Source organism: Xylocopa sonorina, chromosome 1 (genome assembly GCF_050948175.1).
Source record: "Xylocopa sonorina isolate GNS202 chromosome 1, iyXylSono1_principal, whole genome shotgun sequence".
NCBI classification, from domain to species: Eukaryota; Metazoa; Arthropoda; class Insecta; order Hymenoptera; family Apidae; genus Xylocopa; species Xylocopa sonorina.
In genome coordinates this window covers 18,550,767-18,570,500 of record NC_135193.1, presented here as the reverse complement: position 1 = coordinate 18,570,500, position 19,734 = coordinate 18,550,767, and the positions used below count along the sequence as shown (strand labels likewise).

The 19,734-nt window shown below is 50.0% G+C and overlaps 2 protein-coding genes across 9 annotated transcripts in view; one reads left to right on the top strand and one right to left on the bottom strand.

Annotated features, from left to right (window-relative positions):
• Positions 1-4,702: 4,702 nt before the first annotated feature.
• LOC143432620 (neo-calmodulin) overlaps positions 4,703-19,734 on the bottom strand; it is a 53,035-nt gene continuing 38,003 nt past the window's right edge. For 6 of the 8 annotated variants that reach the window (XM_076909381.1, XM_076909385.1, XM_076909383.1 and 3 more), the window contains 6 exons: positions 12,135-12,380; positions 8,365-8,398; positions 6,273-6,374; positions 5,502-5,637; positions 5,270-5,418; positions 4,703-5,097 (listed from right to left, as the gene is read on the bottom strand). In XM_076909381.1, the coding sequence (XP_076765496.1) occupies positions 5,066-5,097; positions 5,270-5,418; positions 5,502-5,637; positions 6,273-6,374; positions 8,365-8,398; positions 12,135-12,380 (699 nt within the window). In that variant the 3' untranslated portion in view covers positions 4,703-5,065. Of the gene's footprint in view, positions 5,098-5,269; positions 5,419-5,501; positions 5,638-6,272; positions 6,375-8,364; positions 8,399-10,347; positions 11,289-12,134; positions 12,381-13,019; positions 13,092-19,734 lie in introns of those variants that run through there. The other 2 variants (XM_076909386.1, XM_076909388.1) reach the window with 2 other exon arrangements.
• On the top strand, positions 15,424-19,219 carry Tpnciib (troponin C type IIb). Its single transcript, XM_076909409.1, has 5 exons — positions 15,424-15,552; positions 15,896-15,914; positions 16,538-16,681; positions 18,206-18,454; positions 18,912-19,219. The coding sequence occupies exons 1-5, from the start codon at positions 15,550-15,552 to the stop codon at positions 18,938-18,940; spliced, it is 444 nt and encodes a 147-aa protein (XP_076765524.1). The 5' UTR covers positions 15,424-15,549; the 3' UTR covers positions 18,941-19,219.

The following is a 19,734-nucleotide window of genomic DNA, read 5'->3' as shown; positions in this document are numbered from 1 at the left end:
ATAGCAGAACTTCGGCTGGGTCGTCAACGTATCGAACATCTATGAAAATGTCATGGCTATCCAGCCATGCTCTGTGGTATACCCGACGAAAGCGATGCTATTTGTCTAAAACGTGGATACAGGTTCGCAGCATGACTCGTTACATACGAGCGTATCTATCTCGAACATCTCTCGCAGACGCGTCATTCCGAGGCTCTGTTAGGTAACAAACGATCGATACGAATGAAGAACAAGCGAAGACTAACTTTTCGCGATCGTCTAGACTGGTTTTCGAACAAGGGAATGCGAAGAGCATTCTCTCTTTTCGCTTCTTCTTCTAGTACTGAATATCATCGTAAAGCATTGAACGAGGCGTTCAACGAAGTTAGTCTCCGGATGTTTCTTTCTCAGCGAGTCGCTGAGTCTCGACTCTTCGCGCAACAAGAACTCGCAAACCCTATCCTCAAATGATTTTGCGTAAAAATAACGGACGTTAGAGGGACAGAACGCGATTGTAGCAGGTACGCCGTAAAATTAAACCCTAGAAACACCCTCGAACCTCGAACAGCGCAGATCGAAAGGAAGACTTGCGTACTCCTCTTAAGGACGTTTGTATGATCGGCTCGTCGCGTACAATTGCTGTCTCGCTACGAGCATAAACGTTTTCGGCTCACACGGTATAACGATTACAATGATGTTCTGCCAGAGCAGAATAAGATGCGATGCGATACGATATACAATTTGTTGTACACGCCGCGTATACATCGACGTAAATATAATGCGATGTATAGAATACAATGTAACGCGATGTCGTATGTATCTCAATGTATTATAGGATCTGGCTCGAAGAGTATTCTACAAAAATACTTTTCGGTAGGATTGATCAACGATAATTCGTCCGACAGAGTCGCTCGTTTACCAAATTACCACCCGCGTGATGATGCAGATTTCGTTTCGAGAACAACTCTGTACCCCTACGAATATAGAACGAAAGGGGTACCACGCGACGGGGATTCGTAGAGGGGGGTAGTTATTTATCGACACGGGAGGGATTTACTCATGGAGGGATAGGTATATAATTGATTCGAGAGAAACGTGCGCGCGATCAGAGATCTCGTTGAATCGCGGGTGATCTATATTAATGAAAGAGGTACCTATTAAAAGCGCGCGTGACAAGTGTGCGTTTGGTTTCGCGTTGCGAACTGAACATGCATCCGATGGACGCCCGCAAGTTACCTCCCTTGCCTGTCCGACCAATGCTTTATCCGATGCGGCGATTCTTCGAGGCCTCTGATCCAGCAACGATTTCTGGGAACGATATATACAGATATTGACGATATCTTGTACTTGTGTTCTAGCGTTTGTCGATACTCTTTTATCGATGTCGAACGTCTCAGACGTTCTTGTTTCAAGACGGAAAGCGTCGAACGAAACGTTCATGGGGTGCAGTGAAATTTCGTGCGCGTCGTGAGACCAAATGAACCGACCGGTTCGTCGCAACCATTCAGGGAAAATGTTGCTCAATGAAATGTAACGAACGAAGGGCAGAAGGGTCTCTAGATGGGTGTAATCGAGATTCGCGAAACAATCGTCGGGAATCGTGCGGTAATTCAGGTGAGAAGAAAGCAGACGGATAGACTGGAAAAGAAAATGGGCGATGTCTAAGCTAAACAGCACCTTTGCCGTAATTCCTGCATCGTAAAACCGTTCGTCTCTCTATTATCACTTCGCGTTCTCTTTTTCTCTCGACAATCTCTCTACAATCTACCAGTTCGGACACACGTGGCAAAACGTAGGCCTTCTCTCGAGGTAAATCTCGAATAGCTTCCTTTAATAAAATCGTTAAAGATATTGTCTTCGGGACGTTATACATTACTATTTTGTTGTCGACTTGTCGAGCTCTTTTTTTATGTTTTAACTGTCCAAGCGTCTTGTTTTATGTTTCGCGTGTTCTAGGATTCCTCGTGTCTCGTGTAGAGTTCGTGTAGTTCGCGCAGCCCGCGGCTCACCGAATTAGGCGTCAGGTGTAATCGGTATTAACCTTTTGCGCTCGAATGGGGCGACTCTCACTCGCCACGATGTTTCGCGTGACAACTCGAGCGGCTGTATTTATGTCGAATTTCGTTATCTCTAGTTGATAGAAGCGAAGTATTGGTTCGCAGAATAGGTCGCTTAGATTGTTTATGTCCTCGGTTGGGAAGTGACATTGTGACGTAAAATTCCTCTACGATTGTAGTCTTGAATACGATGTGTCTCGCTTCAGTACAGTTTCGACGATCGTAGTAAGCACACGTATCGTGAAATCTTGTGCCACTCGTTTTATAGTTTTAATTGATCAGAAATGTGTCTATCCATAATAGTGATGTAGTATCGGGTGTGAGGAATAGAAAAATTCGAGTAATAGACAGTGAATCCGGAAGTAGCAGCGATGACCACAAGATTCTAGCAATTCAGAATATCTTGGTAAGTGTCTATGTAAAATATCACTCCAAACGCAACTATAGAACTTGAACTCCGATAATTATGTTTTTCAAACTGTAAACATAGATAATATATCAAAATATAACACTTCCGTATGTTAATTTCTACATAAATTCATTTACGCGCAAAATCGTCTCGAGTTGCAGCGTCGTCCAACCGAAAAAGTCGTCGAGCGCAAAGGATTAATTGCCTCTCTAATGAAACTCATAGCTCGTATTGGAGACGTGTAGAATTTTTCAAACGATTCTCTCGTTTTTTTTCCATCGTGAGCCAAGGGCGGTAGGCAGCTGAAAAGAACGATCGCTAAATTAGGTAAGCATGTCCCCTATTTTTCAACCGCTACCCTTCCGAAATTTCGTTACCCTGTCGCTGACTCCAATCGCGTAGCTTACCTAGCGGTCGAACTGAACAACGCAATGCGTGTAACTATATGCGTGTCGTCTAATTAAGGAACAGAATTATTGTCTATTTCTATGTGTATATCGTGTGTACGTTTGTGAAATCACCGCCTGATCGTGCGATCGGCATATACGATAACAGTAGCAAGATTCGTGTACCATCCGTCGACGCTTGTTAAAGGACAAAAAGTGCCTGTCCGTGTGCTGTGCTTGTAAGAGCTCTTCTTATTGTTTTATCCCGTTTCCCCGTATCTCCCGCCTGAATGTTTCGTTATGTACACGCGCTTCTTTTCCGCGCTTCGGCCAACCAGCCAGCATCTCTTTCTCTCGCTCTCTTTCACTCCCCTTTCTCTCTCACTCACTCTTACATTTTCGCTGCATCTCTCTTTCTCTCTCTCTCTTTCTCTCGCTCTCTCTTTCTCGCGCGCGCGCTCTCTCTCTCTGACACTAACATTTGTTCTTGTTCTTGTTGTTGTATTTTTTTTTAAAACCATAAAAATATCAATGCCAGTATACCACCGACATACGTCGCTAACGTGTATATGTATATATAATATATGTACGTACGTATGGATGTATAAGTATATACTAAATATATATGAATATCCATAATAACGTTACCTCAAGTATCTTCGGTAGTAACACCATGTATAGGTATATATAATAGGTATGTGTATAATGCATCATTTATTACGTGTACGTACTTCCTCTACGCGCTAATTAACTACCCTCTATCGCGACCTACGGCTGCGGCTTCTTAACTCTTAAGGGCCTAAGGGTGCGCGACGTAGTACAGGTTGGCCTGTGGGTGGGTTCGGTTGTCGTGGCTTCAGGTGGACGGTGTTCGGTGGGTACAGTTAGAGGAGAGCTGACAGAGGTGTGCGGGGCCTAAGCTCACGTCTGGGGGCTATATAACGACAAGGGCTCTTCGCGTACGAGCGTTGAAAAACATCGGGTAGAAAAACGTTCGGCAACTAAACTCATCGGGTACTCCTACGGCTCGGTGTGGTACATTTAAGGGAATTACCGCTACTGTTGCTTTGATTCTTGCTTCTCGACGACCGCACTGGCAGGCCGCCATAACATGCTTCTAAAAATTCTGCCACAAGGAGTATATCATCGTTAAGACTAATCTACTTGCCAACGACACTCATATCTAAATTTGAAGACAGATCGTTATAGAGCTATCTCGCGTCGAGTCCCGCGGCTAGAACGTTGATGACAGTTAATGTTACCCGAAATTCAACTCGGCAACGAGTCAGGGGTTGGGGGTATGGGTTCGTCTCGTTTGCAAGCGAGTCTACGAGATTGGAGGAACAATACCGATCGGACGATAGACGCGAAGGGGATGACGGGGGTTACTCGATCGTTTTCACTGCGCTCGCGAGCGCGACAAGGTTTATCCTGTACGATACCGTTCTGATTCAACAAGTATAGAGACGCTTCGATTCGATACCGTGTATGCCTCCTCGATGTTGTATCGCTTAATCGTCATCCGCGATCCCACGACACATTTTAGGCCATCGATTGCGAGTCGCGTTTTGAACATTTGAACGAGATCGGTGAAGGATGGAGAAGGACTGATTGATTCCTAACAATATCAATAACGACGTTTTGTATAGCATTAGTAGATATAATATAGGTAGTAGGTAGGTAAACGCTAAACGAAGCTCAGTTGATTGTATTGGGGGAGCGAGCACCTCACTCGGTTTTCACGTATAATGTCGTTCCGCTAGCTTATACTCGTTAAATTAATTTGAAGGAGCGAGGTGTGTATGCGTGTATGCGTGCACAACTGCGGAAGTCACCCTCCTGTTTTCCACGCTCTTTCTCTTACATTACTCTTTTTTTTCATTCTTTTTTTTTTTTATTTATCTCCCAGACTTCTCACACGTCACCCCGCTACTCGAGACACGGTTCTTTCAGTCTTCCGGTACCACTTACCCTTGCGCGGGAAGAAATGGTGCGCGCCGTATAGCAGCCGAGCCGTGTCTTCCGCGCGGTACCAAGGGCGCGGCGTTCTCCCTTCTCGTCTTGAAACAGTTTTCAGTAATTATTAATCTCGCTGGAAATGTGCTCGACCGCGGAGTCCGAGAGGATGACCAGCTGGTTGCCGTATTGGAGAGGGAATTCACGTGTTTGATTCTACTCTTCGACGAAGACTTCCGGCAGCTGAATAGCTTCTTCTCCGGTCCGTGGCCACCGAACTAATTCTTCGACGTCAGGATTGTCACGAATTCTGTGGGAATATCGTATCGTTGCGAGCTACAAGACTTCGAAACCGACTCGAATTTCATTCGTTTTAGAGGTTAGCCATCGTAATTGCGCATCTATATTTTTGATAGTTACGTCAAGAATCGGGACACCGTGTCGCTTTGTCTAACGTCGAACGATTTAACGGATTAAATTACCTTCGTAGTTCACCATTCCATCGCCATCCAAGTCTGCCTCCTTGATCATATCGTCCACCTCTTCCTCCGACAATTTCTCTCCAAGGTTCGTCATCACGTGTCGCAGTTCTTTTGAGGAGATCATACCATCGTTGTTCTTGTCGAACACTCTAAGGAACAAGAAGAGAATCTTTAATACTTGGTCCCGCGTCGTCTTTGAGGACGCTGGTAGACTTTCAGAACATCCAAGTACCTGAACGCCTCGCGCAGCTCGTCCTCCCCATCCGCTCCTTTCATCTTCTTTGACATCATCTGCAGGAACTCGTTGAACTCGATGGTGCCGTTGCCATCTTGATCCACTTCGTTCACCATGTCTCGTAATTCCGTTTCTAAAATGGTTACATCGGTCGGACATCACATCCTGCGGGCTCGATTTTCGGCTTGGAAAGCTATCCCAGCTCGCGCCGCGGCGAGAAAACGAGGAATTGAATTTTACCGAGCGCGGGGACACGTAATTTTCACGATGTCGTCCCTTTAATCCCCGTGTGTAACATATTCATCGCGCAGTCGTCGTCGTTTCACGGAAGACATTTAATTTCCCTTGTAGATCCAGCGCGATGGGCGGGGACAGAAGAACTAGACGCGCAGTTAATTACGAACGTTCGCACGTGCGCTTAGTCGCAACAGTTTCGAGCTTAGGATCGGCTGAAAGTTAATTTTCTCTAAGCCCTTGTCAGAGCCTAGTTCTCGGGAATTTCGCCGTTTAACTCTCTCGTCGCCTTAGGAAATCTTGCGTCTCTCGAGTTGAAAAAATACACGAAACAATGCTTTTCGACGCGAGAAACGAACAGACACGATAACGATTGGTAGAACGATTCGGATTATCGTCGCACTTTTTGACCACACGTGGATAGCTTCCGTTAGCCCGTGGCTTCTAGCCAGATCGTCTACCTTGGTACACGTGGACGACACGCGGTTCATATCATTCCGCTACGTTTCCCAAACGATTCGAAGTCGCACTTACCAGAAGGCCTTTGTCCCAAAGATCGCATGACCACCCCCAGTTCCGCCATTGTGATAGTGCCGTCTTCGTCCTTGTCGAAGAGCATGAACGCCTCCTTGAATTCTGAAACGTTCGAATCGTTTCGTTAAATAACCGACGGTCGAACAAGTCAATGAAGCAATCGGGACGATTTCGAACAGGGTATGCCTTCAACTTTTATTTTTTTCGACGCGCTCTCGGGAGACTTGGAACGCGACAGGAATTCAGAGTTTCGGAGTTCGAGAACGATCTTTCCTCGCTCTCCGGTTTCAGTTGTCGTGATTTAGGTAAAAATTCCAGAGATCGACCGAGCACGCTGTAAATAACAACGGAGGGAAAAACTCGGGCGGAAATTTGGCAATAGGACGGGGGATGCAACGAACGCGCTCGTTCGGCGTCGCATTGTTGAGAATCCGCGGATTTAGATGTCTATTAATCACTGTAGCTGGCTCGAGGCGCGCGTGTACGTGTGCACGCTCGGTCACGCGTTACAAGTCGCGCAGAACTAGCTGAGATCGTGCGAGTGCCGGGCAAATGGCCAGCTGAGCGGCGGAGTCGCGAGAGGGACGCGGCGTTATAAATTTCCCGGGCCTCCGACGGGCACCGCGTGGTAAAAATCCGTGCACAACAGAATTCGAATAGTTTACGAGGCCGTGCGTTCGTTAAACTAGTCTCGTCTGATTCATCAGCGGATCCGACAAAACAATAGTTGCCCCGCTATTGTTGCCGTTTACCTTTTATTCGAGCCTCTCCCACTATTCATTCCCTCGTTCCTTTTAGCGCATTCATTCATCAAAAGTGTGTTCGTGGGCGTCGCGATACACGATCTTTCCCTGTACCGTTTAAATAACACGGATGCCCCTACGAAAGGATCTCGATGATCCAGCGAGCTATAAATGACTTTCGTCTCCAATAACGCGATCTTAATTGCCGTTCGCGGATCGTAGAACGCGCGATATCTCTCAAGCACCGAATTTAAAAGCGCGTCTACGATAGCCACGGAATTAACGCACATTCTCGACCAGCAAAGACGATTAATGGCTAAGCGGCGCTGCATACTCGTGCAATTCGCCAACGGAAGAGCTCCGATAAGAAAATGGCCCGCAATTGGTACGCGCGGGACAGGCGACGGAATTCGGTCTAGGGAAATGGCTTTGGTAGACGCCGGTTTAATTATAGAGTCAGCTATTGCTCCGTTAGCCGGGTGATAAATCACGCGAGGAAACAAATCTACCGATTCATAAAAGTCCAGCAGATTATAGCCGGTGGAAACGAAATGCGCAAGTAAGGTACGAGGAGGAAACGCGAGTTTCTGGACGCCGCTCGCCCGTTTGATCTTATCGCGGGTCGTATAGACCGGGCCTGCATTCACCTTGCGTTTATCATCGCGCGTACACCCGGCGAATGCATTAACGTGCATAAACCAGCGAGCGGGTGTATCTCTTCTCTAGCCGTTTTCCCAGCCCCGCAATCAGCGATCTTTGGTCGCGTGCCACCGCGAGAGAACTTGCGCGGCGCGTCGCTTGAAAAGCTCCTCGAGGAACCGCCGCGTCGCAAGGTGAACGGTCGAAGTCACGTGAAGTCGAAACGATATTTTATGCAACACGTTCCAGCCGAACCAGACGGCGACATCGTTACGTAAAACTACTCTCGAAAATTAAACGTTCTCCTGGCTCCCACGTGGATGTCGAGCGATATAGATACGAACGGATACATCACGGATCAATTAAACGACGTACAGAGACGAATTCGAATCTCGTTCTCTCGCGCGGAGAGAAAGATGGCCAGCGGCGCGTTGTTCGATAGACGTTTTGTAGAAAAGTTCTCGAGCACCGCGGTGCGAATCGCGAGCAGCTCCTATAATTTCCGAAACGATGTTCGTCGAGCACCGCGACCCGAGCCGACGTGTCATGCATGCGTTCATCTGTATCGCCGAGTGCTTGTTCGTTGCTGAGACCGCAAAAAACGCCCGCTTCTGCTCGTTAACCTTTACCAGGGAGATACTCGAGCTTTCCGTCGAAAATTTAACCCTCTCGCTGTTCCAAAGAGCAGAGTGAAGGTGGAATACACTTACCGGCCACTTGATCCTCCGTGAGTCCATATTCAGACTGAAAAAATAAAAAGAAGAAGCGTGGGGTGAGTAAGGCGGACGATAAGGGTGGTCGATGCGTCGCGATACGTTAATTGAATCGTTAACGCGTGTGCAGCGTAAACGTCCTATGAAAACTTGATACGAATCGATGACTACCGGTAACGCTGCAGCCTGTTCCAAGAACGTTGCCAATTTCAGCCGAAAACTCGTCGATTCGATGAAATTAACGCGGAATTATTTTCTCCTCGGTAATTGCCGCAGCGACTGATTAATTTTTTTCTCGATCCACCACCACGCGCGACGGTGGCGGATTACGGAACGCCGAGTACGACTTCTCGAAGCGAAACGGAGTTCGGTTTGGTGAAATAATTCTAGGAATCCCGCGTCCCGAACGAAGCTGGCCCGGTTAATTAATGTAACCAATTCCGGTGCTTTCCGGCGAGTATTTCATCAACCAGACGTAGATAGGGGATACGCAGAATTCACACGATTAACGATCCTGTCCCAACTTGCAAATTGCTCTTGGCCGTCGGTAATACCGGTCCGGCTTATCCGCTTTCTACGCGCGACAGTGCTCGACATTGTTAAATCAGCATTAATAGACAACGGATTACGGGACATATGCCGTTAACACGATTACAGGAACATTGACTTATCAGCAATTCTGCGAGCCGCCATCGACGTTCCCCCTGTTCGCCCTCGTACAAATGGCTACGCCGGTCTAAGGCCGTTTACGCCCCAAATACGTTCCGACAGGGGTAAGCGATCATCCGATGGGATCGTTACCAGGGAACCGTCTGTTTCCGTGAATACCGCGTGTGTTCCTCGCCACTGATGGGAATCAAAGTCCCTGGATAAAACGAAGACGCGAGGATGCCAAGAACCACGAGGGACGTTAGACGTCGAACATTTCAACCGATCCGAATCGTCGACGAATGGTATCCGCGATACGTGGCGTATCCAGTTCCGCCATTCAGTTGAAAGTTTGGCCAACTGCCTGTCAAGCCGACACGCGGCTCGTTCCCGCCGATGGGAATACAGGAAACAGGTCCTCTCGATCGTGATTATTAATAATGAGACGTTGCGATCTTGCCAAACGATTCGACGCGACCCGAAAGTGTCGCGAACGGTCGCTGGAGAACGCGGATGGCCGCGGAGATGGTATTTTAGACGCGATCGCCACGTGTTGAACGTAATCGTTTCGCGATGCGCTCGAACTGACCGGTACAGACGTCTTGGAAACGGTTTCCCAGAAGACGAACGTTAACGCGGCTCACTATAATAAGCAGCGCAGGTTAGTTAAGTACGAGCTCGGGCATCGAGTGATCTATGGGTACGGGTTGCGCCCAGGGTGTTGCAATTTGTACCGAAATAAACGGTCATGTTCGAATTGTCTCTTGCGGTTACTCCGTACGCACGGGAGCTAAGGTTCGCCCCCGTTACACTTTCGTTCTACGTGACTCTGCGCACGGTTCCCCGTTAATTGCGCGTCACCTTGATCCCAAAACGGACGAGGTTCGCCTGCTTGGTATTCCGGAAACGTTCGAGGACGCAGCGCGGAAATTACTTCCGCGGATTACGTCTACGGATAAGTTGAAGTGTAATCGTAAGCACTGTGGGAAAGGCACACGAGCCTGTCGGCCGATCCTGCCTTAGCTGAAAGCTCTTGCCTCTGAAGCTTCTTGCTCCGGCGAAGTAGACGGACTCGGTATTCTCAACTGGGTCACGTCCTTTGCCGGCGGTCCCGAGGAGGGGCTCGCATAAACTCGCGGAAAGTCATCCAGGAATTCGCGAGAACTACGTGTCTGCGCCGCATTTATATATTTATCCGATAGCCCGTCGAATTCGCGGCACAAAATCAATCACGCGGCTGTGCTATCGTCGACAGCGATGGAACATCGACGGAAGTAACGTCTAGGAACCGACGCATTCCAACGTCGCGCAGGTAACGATCGCGTTACTCACGCTTATTTGTCGAATAGTACTGTCGTAGGTGCTCGTCAATCTCCGCAACTTTCCATAAGCCGTGGTGTATTTTTTCTCCGTGTCCGCCATCCTCGAGCAGCGTTACCAGCGTTAATTTCACTGATTAACAACGAGGCTGATGCTAGTTCCCGTGCGAGGCACCTTTGAAATTTACATTTGTCCCCGGCAATGAGTTGGCCGGCGCCCCGTTCCGCCTCTTCAAAGCCGCGCGGTGCTCCTGTTTAATTTCAACGGAGCTTTTTAATTCCAACCTCGATGGAGCTTTTCCAGACCTCGAAATTCGTCGCTCGAACAAACGTCCGCCACTCGTCTGAAGAGCCCTGTCAGGCGTTAACCGAACCGACGCGAGTACCGGGGAGTACCGAAGAGAAAGCGATACAGGCTGGAGCAGTCACTGGTAACGTTGACGTTTGTTTGCGCCGACCGATCCTTCGTCTCGTCTTCTCGCGTTCATGCCGATTCTCCCCTCTCGTTCGCGCAGGAAACCGACCTCTCCGTATATCGCGCGGGCGTAAACTCTCACCGACACCCACTTTCCGGGATGCACTCGCGATGGCCTGTCTGCCGGTTCATAAATCGACGCTGGACGATCGAAGGTTTCGCTCGAACGGCCGTCAAAACACGGACACTCGTGACTTTCTACGGTCGCATTATTCGCGTTCAGATAAAGCGGGTGCGGGCTTTTGAACAACCTTCGGCTGTTTTTAACCTGTCAGTGGTACGCGACGATTGGCTGGCGATCTCCTCTTTATTTACCTCGTTCGCTATCCTCCTTTCTCTTTCATTTCGCTTCGTTAATGGCAACCTGCTCGCGTTGCTGGTTCACTTTGCCAAACGGCGGGAGAATCGTTGCCTCGTCGATCATCGGCGAGGCTCTTAGACGCGGATTCGCGATACACCTGGCCAGGAACTAGTGGGCTCGGTCACCGTCGCGAAAACAATTCTCAGAATGTACCGGTGGCCAATGGCAGGCACGCTGATCGTCTGAATCAACCTGTCCCGCGTGATTTAAGCGGACATCGACTGCGATCACAAAGGCCACCGGAAATATTTCAGACGATCTAACTTTGGACGTTCTTGTTGCCGCACAACTTATTTACCAGACTGTTTTACGCTCGCCGATGGAAAAACAACGTTTCCTCGACGATAGGCATCGCGTACATCTCGGACTAAAGTCCGTTTCCTTAACGAACCGTCCTCGTTGTTTCATCGGGGAGAACGCAAAAATGTCTGCGACTATTTCTGGTGTGTGCCGCGACGAAAAATCACGGACACTCCGATCCGTTTGGTCGTGCGTGCCACGTGCGGATTTCTCGAAACGTCGTCGCAACAGTTATTTTTACAAACGATCCGTGTTGATACAAATATTGCCGTCCGGCGCTTCGAAACAATGGCGCGCGCGGACGATTCGAATAACGGAACGCCTACTTCGCATCTCATCGAGCCGCAGCTCTTGCGTCATTAAATCAACTTTTTATTGCGACATTCACCGAGGTTACGCAAACGCGAACATTTTTTCGAAAGCGTTCGGTAAATACCACTTGCGACGACCATAAAGACACGTTTTACTTAAAATGTCTTCGCGTCGGACCCGTGCTACCATCTAATGGAAACGAAAGGTTCGGATCAGACGTTAATAGCCATCGAGTTCTACTGTGCGCGGTCTAGTCGGTACTAAGTAGACACGTCTGACCACGACCAGCCGTTTCTACTGCGGGTCAGTCGACGTTACGCAGCGCCAAATGAAACGTAGTGCTGGTACTCACCAAATTGATCGTGACGATCAGGTCGTACTGTTGCCTCTGACCCTTCTTCTTGTTCTTGCCGGTCTTCACGGAGGCTGCCTTAGGCGTGACTTTAACCTGGCCCTTCTGCGCGGAGGGTTTCTGAGCCGGCTTCGCTGCAACTTTGGCGCCAGGCGCCACCTTCTGCCCGGCTGCCAGCGGCGCCTTTTGACCCGCCGAGCCCTTCTGGTTCACGTGGCCCACCCCATCTGCTGGTTTGTTGCGAGCCTGTTGTCCAAAACGAAACGGAAACGTTAAATTGATCGACCGACAGCAACGCGTGCGAAATACATCTACGAACGAGCCTCGCGCCTTTCCTGCTGACGCGAACGAACATTCGAGGATAATCGAAGCGTTCGGTCGTTTCAATTGTTCCTCTTTAATTGCACTAGATTCGTGGCTAGTGGCAAGCGAGGTTACCCCGAGGAAAATTTCTCTCTCCTCTCTGTTTTCCCCGGCAGCTGCTTTGCTCTGCGGCTTAACGAAGTTTCAACGCGCGATCATCTGGTTCCTTTCTCGGACCTTTTTTTCGCCTCTAATTACTCAGACCGTGCAAAACAATCCCTAATCGGTCGAAGACCGAGCAGCAACGGCCACGAAATGGTTGCGAAGATATTCTACAATGGATTCGAAATCGGAGAGCCACCTCGTCGATGCGGACAGTACGGTTAGGAGGGATTAGAATCGAAGGGAGCAACGATTCGAGGGATCGCCACAAAGACGATTGTAAGCGATGGCGTTTGTACGGATATCCAGGCTCTCAACAAGAACAGATACTGTCTAGCGAGCCTTAGAAATTGCAGAAATAACGCTGTGTACCTATCGCGTTTCTTTTTTACAGCAAAAAAAAGTAATTGTACCAGCAACTCGTTTCCCGTCGCTGAAATCCTCTCGATATGCAATCGATGCAACTTGCACGCGCATAAAAACCGCGAGCCATAGGAAGTGTCCTTCGAATCGCAAACAGAGAGTGCCTCGATTCGTAATTATTCCAACCTTCCGTCCGCGTTTCATAACCAGTCATTTCATCCGGGAACGAATATCTCTGTTTCAGCCGGGGGAAGATTTTCCGATAGATTCGTGGCGAGTGGAATCGCGACGAGGGGATGATCGCGTCGCCGGCCACTGTTAACGAAAAGCGAGCTGTGGAAAAAAACGAAACACCTACCGGTGTGTTTCCAGCCCCGACTGGGGTAAAAATGTAAGGTCGCAGGGCGAACAATGCTCTTAATCACGAACAGCGAATCTGACCGAGCGCCGAGTCAACATTTCGAGGTCGCATCTGGCGCCATTGTTCATCGGTCTCTGCTAATGACACGCCGCGGAATGATACTCGGTAATTTCCGAGATTTTAGTCATCGGCGCCAGCGGATCCCGCGTCACCTTCACCGGCGGCGTTTCGACAGAAATTAATCGTCCGCCTCGAACGCGAACGCATTTTCCTCCTCCCGTCCCGATTATGAGTTCGCTCCGCGAACCTCCGCTGCTTTCGTTCCCGTTTCACTGTTTCGCGTAACGATCGGTTGCGTAACAATCGAGAGGGCGCGAGAGGGTGAATCGTCGACGGTGTGCAATTCCAATTGAAAACCTTCGGGGTACATCGCGGACCCGATCGTTCCGGACTGAATCTCTGAATCCGAATATCAGCGTTATCGCGGAATAAACGGATGAGAGGAGTCCGCAAACTGCCCCGTTCGCCCCCCGCGGCGGACGATGGGACAGATTCGAATCTCTGGAACCGCGTCGGCTTCCGATGGATACCCACCGGCGGGGAATAAATCGAGTTAGTTGATACAAACTGGCGATCGAAACTGGAATCCTCCAATCGGGGCCAAGAACGGGGGTAAAACGTTGGTAACGATCGCGGTAACCGAACGAGAAATAGCCCACACCTATCGTATCGTCGTTCGAGTCGAGGATGATCGAAGAAGTTGGCTGGCGTGTCCGTTCTCGAAGATTGCACGGCCGATCGATCGAGACGACTGAACGGAAGAGAAGGCCGAACGAGAAGTTCGTCGACCGTCTGCCCAATCGCTCGAACCAGGTAGACAGCAGGTTTAAATATAGAATGACTGACGAAGCACACAATTGGTGCGGTATTGGACATTCTATAAATATCGCCGGTTTGTTCAAATAATAATTCAACGGGGAGGTGGTATGCCTCGCGTGGGTGGGACTGACGAGATAATTATAGCGGTTCGCCGTCTGCCGCGTTCTTACGAAAAGCACTATATTGCCGAGGGCAGGCGGACGGAAAAAGCGCAGCGAGGTGCTGCACTTTCCTCCTGTTTACCCGGCTCGGTCGCGGTGCCGATCAACTTTTCTACTACGCGCCGACACGCCATTTTCCACATCGGTTACGCAACGTTTACTACGAGCCGTTGTTCGACCGCGATGGACCGCGATAAAAATACCGATGGTCGTTCAATGAATCGCGCGGCGACCACCGCGAGGCGGAATTTTAATTGCCATTTGGCAAACTGAAACGCGGCTCGTAGCTAGTTTGCTCGGTTCAGTCTTGTTTACGAGCGGCGAGCCCGAGATTTTGTACGACCGCGCTAGGCGCCAGCGCTTGATAATTTCTGCCCGAAGAATTATTCCGCGAACACGCGAGAGCCAGGGGATATTAAATTTCTTGGTAGCCAATAAAAAGAATCGGCGATGTATTCCGGCCCGGGCGATGCGCTGGTTGAATGGAAAGCGGTAGTATCATAGTCTGGAATGTTTTGAAATAGCACCATCCCCACTTCGTTCTTCGCTTCTGCCGGCCCGTTCTCAACCGCCGCCTACAACCGCGTCCGCGGTGTACGAAAATTTTATTGCCTTTCCCCAAAACTTTTTGGCAGGCCTTCCGAGCCGTTCAGAAAACAACCTGCGATATCTACAACCGCGGGTCTAAGTAATATCCCTCGCGCAATAAATCGCCTTTTCTCATTCTGAACTGCACCTTGCAAATCCACGAAGGGACACTTCGACGCCAATAAAGCCGTTCTATTTGCCTTTCGTCTCGAATTTACGTAACTCGAGTTACGTTCGTCCGTGGACGCGGTTTATAGAGGAAAAGAGAAGAGAGAAAAAGAGAAAGAAAGCAATGGATGTTCGAACGACTTGGTGGGTTCACCGCGCGGCCTACGAACGAGCACCGTTTACGGTCGCCTTGGTTAACCGTTTACACGGAGAACCGTAGCATTATAGCAGCGAGAATTGGCGTCGTCTTTCCGCGCTGCGTGAAGCTGTGAATTTCGATAGTTCGCAGGAAGGGATGAGAGAGAAATTCCTCTCCACCCCTTCCATCCGTTCTAGCTGAGCTTATAAAAGATATCCAGTCCGGATAAACCATTAGTGCAGAAGAACGAAGGGGTACAGCGTACAGTTTGTCGCGTGCGAACCACGAAAGATGGTCAGTCCATTTGTAATTAAATGTCGGGGTAGTCGCGGGGCTGTGTTACATTGTTGCACGAAAACGCGTTAATTGGAGGACTCTGCGTCGAGACGACAAAAGATCGGGGAGGCGCTTTGGCGCCGTGCCAGCCGCTCTTTAATCGATCATCCATATCGGAAGTAATCGAGAAATTAAACCTCGATCGAAGACCCCCATCAAAGTCCCCTTTTCGTCGCAGGGTTCTCCGTCGTTTTTGCCAGTGTACACTACGATTGAAAAAACGAAAAGTGTCGTTTCTCTCGTGCCATGCCAACGACGGACCATATCCGTATACTGAAACTTGTTTTCTTCTCTGTTTCAGGACGAGGAACAGGTGAAAAGTGAGTAAAATCGTAATCGAACGCTCGTCGAGACGGGATCGTCGGACACGGACGAGAACGGAATTCTGTACGCGTACAAATAGTCTCTCCGTTGCCATGCGGTGTCCGCGTTTCATTGCGCTTCGAAAGCGTCGACGGGTCTCGGTTTGTTCGACTCGCGAGGAGGCGTCGAGCGTTTAAAATTTAGGTCGCGGTCGCTGAGCGTTTCACGCCGTTTCGAATGACCGATCCGTCGCTAAAATTTGCCGTCCGAACGTGGCTAAATCGGTTCGCGACTTAACCTCAAGTTTCGCCTACGAGTCCGCGAAATTCCGGTGGATGCGTTACACCTCTGATCGCGTTCGCCCGCGCTTTCAACGTGACGCGCGGGTTGCGCAATCGGGCTCCCAATCGTAAAATAAACCGCTGATTGACTCGGCCCTGTTATTTTAAAACGCACACGCCGCTGGCACGCCGCGTAAATAAATAGCGACCGGCGACGCGGCAGAGAAATCTCGTAGAGGCTTCCAGAAATCGTGCAACCGATTCGTCGATCCTGTTCTCGAGGACGCGGCGAGGAGAATAACGGCGAGCTAAACGACACCGGGTATGGACGGGAAACGAGTGTTTGCTGTCTTTTACAGTGCTCAGGAGAGCCTTCTCCATGTTCGATTCAACCAAGTCCGGCCGGATCGAGAAGGAAAAAGTGAGGACGATCCTGAACACCCTGGGGCACACTTTCGACGATCACGAGCTCGAGGTGTTGCTCAAACAAGAGGACGAAGAAGGTATCACGGTTCAAGTTTTCATCCGTTTCAATAGTTAGCAGTTTCGTTTTGCAACTATTCGCCTTTTCTTGCCCTTCCGCCGAGCGTTCTAGCGCTTTTTGGACCGGTGCTAGTATTACGCGGATCGATGCTTTCGTTCGACCGAACGGGGCCAAATAATTCATGATATAATAGCTGAGACTGGGGGCGGAGGAGGCACGTGTGTAGAGGTAACGAAAGCTGAGCTTTTCCTTCGTTTTCCCGGCCGAGACCGAGTCGGCGCTCCCTTCACGCGCTCGAAACGCGTTTAAATCGTTCCGATCGATTTTGACGGGACATTTCGTAAGCACGCCCGAAGCGAAATAATCGAAGGGGGAACGCCAGCGATAATTTACGAGCTCTCTTTATCAGAGGAGGCTTATTCAAACGGCGGATATCGTACGCTGATATCTGCGTCGAGATTTCCTTTGACTAGAGCCTCAAAAGGAAGAATAGCCCCTTTCAGGATTTCTACGGAGATATCTTCCGCGGAGTTCCGTCGTGGGCTCCTTTTTACCGTAAAAAAGAATTGGGTCGAGCCGTGGCCCCCACCATCGCGGCCCACCCTTTAGTATTTTTCGAACCCCCCTCGCCTCGAACGAGTCACGCTCTAGACGTCGCGTTCGTTCAAAGCGTTCTTCACCCACGCGTGCATATCCGAGAGGAAGATTAAAAAGACTCTTCAATCTAGGGGTATCGGTTGCTTAGCCAGAAGAATCCTCTCGCGTCTTTCATCAATTCCCATTACGAGGGGGGCGGCGAATTTCCATCAGTCATTTTCATCAACTCGTGGAGCACGAGCCGAACAATCGCGCGAGCAGATTGATCGCGGTTGCTTCGTGCTGTTCGTAAGCACGGACCGCGGTCGCTCTCAAAATACGACGGTGTTACGTGTTCCTCGAGGAACCGCGATCGAACCGCTTCAAGCTGCCTCGTCCACCGTCATAAACGAGGTTCGCGTAATCGTGACGTAGATCTGTGACACCAGACAGGACAGCAGGAATTACCCGAAAGCTCGTCGAATTACCGTTTCGAAACCGAGACAATGCTCGCGGCTGACATCGCGGCTTCACGGACGTTATCGGCACGCATTATTATGCAGATTTCGTCCTCCCTTTCGTGGACTGCGAGTATCGACCGGAGACGTTCCCCTCGTGCTCGATTCGAATCTAATTTGCCGTCGAGATATCGGCTGCCCTGCGAGTCCACGCTCGCGGACTTCGTCGTTCGACGAGGATTATATTGGCCGATATAAATTTCAAATTTATTCCTGGGTCCGCGTAAACGGAACCGTTTGGAAGGCTACCAAGTGTGTTGGTCTAGCGGAGATATATATCCATCGACAAAAAGCGGCCGCGAAACGGAACCGCGGAGACGAGATTTGGGGGCAGCTTGTTTGGATTGTCCGCGAATTGTCACGTCGCGGGGCGGCGGGGTAAAAGTAGCATCGATGGCTGGTGCTTTGGTGTTTTCCTTTTTCTAATCCACGGCTGGTTGGGCTTTCAGGCAGCGGAAAATTAAATTTCGACTCGTTCTACCGGGTCGCCTGCCACTTCCAAGAGGAGGACGACGAGGCTCTGCAGAAAGAGCTGAAAGAGGCTTTCAGGCTTTACGACAAGGAAGGGAACGGCTACATTCCGACGAGCTCTCTGCGAGAGATCCTCGCAGCTCTGGATGATCAGATAACGCCCGATCAAATGGACGGGATGATCGCTGAAATTGATACCGACGGCTCTGGCACTGTTGACTTTGACGGTGAGCATCTCGTTTCTCTCTGCCTCTCGCGCCTCCCTGACCAACCAACCGAACCATCCCTTACGCGCGCGGCAATAGCTATTGCACGTCCTCGATGCGCCTTAATTACGCGAGATACTTTCAGCGAGGCGAGAGCTCCCGATCCGAGTCGAAAGTTGAGGTTATTGGCAACGCGAACATTTTCCGTGTTGGCTTCTCGCGTATCTATAGAGCTCGTTACGGTGGCCCGTACGAGGGCTTGATTAAACCTCCGAACGTCTTAATACCGGCCTTTCAGAGCTCCTTTCAAAAAACTTGCAGCAGGCCGTACAAAGAGGCAAGGATACGACCTACTTGCCTCCCAAGAGATACGGTGGAGGAACCTTGCCTCGGTGATCTTTGAAATTACGCAGTCCCGTAACGAGCGTGGAGTTCTCGAATAGACCGCCATCTGATCTCGTTAATTTCCGTATTGCAGAATTCATGGAGATGATGACCGGCGATTAAACCTGGCCACGGATTTCACCGCCACGCGCGAAAGGAACGCCTGCACCCTCTTTCCACGATAACTCCTATTAATCGTGGACAGACACGGCAGCTCTTTCTCTCTCTCTCGAAACTGAAGTTCCACGGGGGAAAGTCGCGTACACGTTCTGTCCGCTTCGAACACAGGAAGAAGACGGACATGGCACTCCATCGAACTTCGTATCGTTCGTGTATCCGTTTGCTGGTCGTGTTCACGAAATCATTGTGGTGCTCGATTAAACGCTACCAACGATGATCGTAGAGGGGAGTCATTTTTAAACCGAATCAATCGAACGTAGGAATAGTATACATGGTAAGATTCACGAATTACTTCGTTTTGCTATCCACGCGATGCATCGACAAGCCTATATATCTCCCGGAAGCTGAACAACCGCCGTGGAATCGATTCTTTCGAACCTGGCTCGCGCTCTCAACTTTCAACCACCGCCCTGTAGACCGATCGCGCTCGACGCGCCTAACAATTTCCTGTCCTCCGCGAGGGAAGGCGAAGCCTCGTACGGGATATTAATCGAGGATCCTCGTCGAGCGAATGGGTCGAGCGTGCGGCGGAGGGCTCGCGTTCGAATTCCGCGAAGGCCACTTTGTTCGATCAACTCCGGGCATCGACTCGCGGCGGGGTTCGAGGTCTCCGCGCTTTACAGCCCCGCGGTGTGCATACGTCTATCGAGGGTTATAGACAACGGGGTGGACGGTTCAGCCGCCACGGTTAGGTGGGCGTCGAACAGACGCGAATACCTAATTCGAGCCGTTCCTTT